This window comes from Dipodomys merriami, unplaced genomic scaffold (assembly GCF_024711535.1).
Source record: "Dipodomys merriami isolate MVZ:Mamm:240054 unplaced genomic scaffold, mDipMer1.0.p SCAF_2277, whole genome shotgun sequence".
Taxonomy (NCBI): Eukaryota; Metazoa; Chordata; class Mammalia; order Rodentia; family Heteromyidae; genus Dipodomys; species Dipodomys merriami.
The window spans coordinates 19,531-22,167 of NW_027203690.1; the positions used below are offsets into that span (position 1 = coordinate 19,531).

At 54.3% G+C, this 2,637-nt stretch overlaps 1 protein-coding gene across 1 annotated transcript; it reads right to left on the reverse strand.

The window, feature by feature from the left end:
• Positions 1-1,477: 1,477 nt before the first annotated feature.
• On the reverse strand, positions 1,478-2,370 carry LOC138835098 (undifferentiated embryonic cell transcription factor 1-like). Its single transcript, XM_070033773.1, has 2 exons — positions 1,896-2,370; positions 1,478-1,734 (listed from the first exon to the last, which is right to left on the reverse strand). The coding sequence occupies exons 1-2, from the start codon at positions 2,368-2,370 to the stop codon at positions 1,478-1,480; spliced, it is 732 nt and encodes a 243-aa protein (XP_069889874.1).
• Between the last annotated feature and the right edge of the window lie 267 nt (positions 2,371-2,637).

The following is a 2,637-nucleotide window of genomic DNA, read 5'->3' on the forward strand; positions in this document are numbered from 1 at the left end:
AGCTTCATTTACCCAGGGCTTGCTTGTTTAGCAATGCATTTTACCAATTGGCCTTGTGAATACCTTCAGCTGGAGGAAGGCTAGGTGGGAGTCACCTGAAACTGAACTAGCCTATCTTTTATCCAATTTTCTTTTTAGACAAGAGCATTTTACAATTTTTTAACTGTTCGGACAAGCCAAATGTCCAAACGAGGCTCAAACTGTCTATGCCCTCACCTCCGGCTGCCTCTGCAGGAAAATGCAGCCTGAAGCTTGTAAGGTCTTGCAACCTCCCATGCCCACGTCCTGACTGCTGCAACACAGACAAAACAGAGCAGGTCTATGACCAGGCCCAGACAGAGCTGGAACTTTTATTCCCCCAGAGATGTCCAAATGAACAAAAATAACAGATTCTAATAACTTGAATAATTGTCTGGGTTTTTTTTTTCAGAGAATGGTGAGCTCTGGCGTTTAGGGTACCTGACTTCGGTGACTGAGAGCCCCAAAATAACTCTCTGAACCTAGAAGAGAGGTGTTAGTTTAGAGGAGCTCTCCTGCAGCCATTTTACATTAAGGGAGGGCCAATCTACCTGGCAGAGAGTGCAGAGATGACCTTGGGTAACAGTACTCATATGCCCTGGCTTTTTCCTGAAAATAAGAAAAGGGTTCTAAAAGCATTTCCAAAAGTGATGGATAAAGAAGTTTGGTGCATTTCTACAAAAAGCAAGATATCAGTGATCTCAGAATTAGCTTAAAGAGAAGTTGTTTCTTACTTTTCCTGCTTGGGCCAAATAAGCTTTCCCCTTGGAATTTTATCAGCACCAGAGTGGAGAACTAAGTTTGACAGGAGATTCTCCACCTCATCCCAAGGTTTCTCCAACATCTGGGGTTAGGGTTGTAGACATAGGTTTAACAGGAGATTCTCCATCTCATCCCTTTCTCCATGCTTGTGGTTCTCAGACATTTAGACAGAAATGTCAACTAAAACAGACACAGATAGGTGGCCACACAAACCAAATGGTCAGACAGGCATAAGCAAACAGCAGCAGAAGGCACCTCCAACAGACAGACAGAACAAATAAGAACCCAAGTGAGGCCAGACTCCAGGTTAAGAACCCTAATCTGCCTCCACTGGGGAGAGGCGCATCCCAAACTCCTCCGTGGCTGGGAGTTCTGCTGCATCCCACCTCCCCTTCTGCCCCTTCCACTATACCTGGCCAGGCTTTTCAACTTACCTCTAGAGGCTTTTGAGTTCTAAGTTCCTGCTAGGAACTTCTCTCCACAGCTGTCCCCTAGGGAGTGGCTCTTCTGACACCAGTCCAAAGTCCCTGAACTCAAGGCCCAGGGTCCTGGATCTCACTTGGGCCTACATCTATTATATCCTGGATCCAAAAGAGACTTCACGAAACCCAGATAAAAGTGCTAGGAACTTTATTATTATTATTTTTTTATCAAAAAGGCTTTCTTGAATGCTGGGGGTGGGGGGGTGGCGGGGTGGCTAGCTCAGCTTGCCCAGGATGCCGCACAGGGTGGCCACGCTGCCCAGGATGAAGCCCAGGGCCAGGGACAAGGTCTGGTCGAAGGAGCCAGGCAGCTGCTCCACGTGCTGGTTCCGGGTCAGCAGCTGGTCTCGCAGCAGGCCCAGCATGCCCACGATGTTGCCCAGGTGCGTCAGCGTCTGCAGCAGGGCAGCATTCAGCGATGGTGTGGCGGCCGATGGCAAGAGGTTGGCAGGGGCCCAGGGCGATGCGGCAGCTGCGGGAGGGAGCGCAGGGTCAGTGCTGCAGCCCACCCTCCGGCCTCTGACCCTCCGGCCCCGGCCGCCCCTTCCAGCCTCCAGCCCCAATCGCCCTCCCCCCCCCACGCCCCCCCCTTGCCCTGCCGACCCTTTCCCTCTCCCGCGGCCGCCTGCCTACCTGGCTCATCTAGGGCTGGTGCGGGCGCGGAGGGGGCGGGGTGGCGGCCATGCTGTGGGCACCCCGGCCCCGCGGGGCGGCGGCGGGCGCGCTCGTCCGGCCCATCGTCGCCCAGCAGCCCCATGAGCTCGTGGATCTGTGCGTCCAAGGGCCCGGGCGCTTGGCCAGTGGCCTTGGGCACCTTGTTCTTGAGGAACTTGTAGCAGCGAGGACATTTTGCGGGAGTGCGCAGCACCTGCCTCAGGGCTAGCGCCACCGCCCGCGGTGGGGTCCCTGGTGCGTCCTCAGCTGGCGGCAGCATCTCGCCCATGGGATCTGTCGGCGAGGGCAGCACCAGCGGTGGCGGCCGCCTGGGCCGGAGCAGCATCCCAGCGGGCCGCATGGGCTCCGGGGTTGGGGCGGTGCCCGGGGGCCTGCGGGGGCCCGGGGGGTTGCGAGGGCCTGGGGGCTGGGAGACCCTGGGCGGCTGTGGCATCTCGGCTGCCCGCACACTCTCTGCCGAGCTAGGAACTTTATTACTACCACATGGGACCACTTCCTTCCACTGGGAAAGTAGGAACAGCCTTGAGCTCAGGGTAGGATGTGTTTTTATAGGGGTAGATTAGATAGAGTTATATATACAAGCCATGCAAGGCAGGTTTGGCATATTTTTCATTGGTTACAGTTATATGACCTTTAAATTAATTTGTTCTTTATGGTAATATCATATGTAATCATTTGTAATAGGTCACTCATAGTGGGA

Excerpts from the sequence above, each read along its gene's own strand:
- LOC138835098 (XM_070033773.1), bottom strand. The coding sequence starts at position 2,370 with ATGCCACAGCCGCCCAGGGTCTCCCAGCCCCCAGGCCCTCGCAACCCC. Across the intron at positions 1,735-1,895 it reads ACCAGCCCTAGATGAGCCAG|CTGCCGCATCGCCCTGGGCC; the intron begins GTAGGCAGGCGG and ends TCCCTCCCGCAG.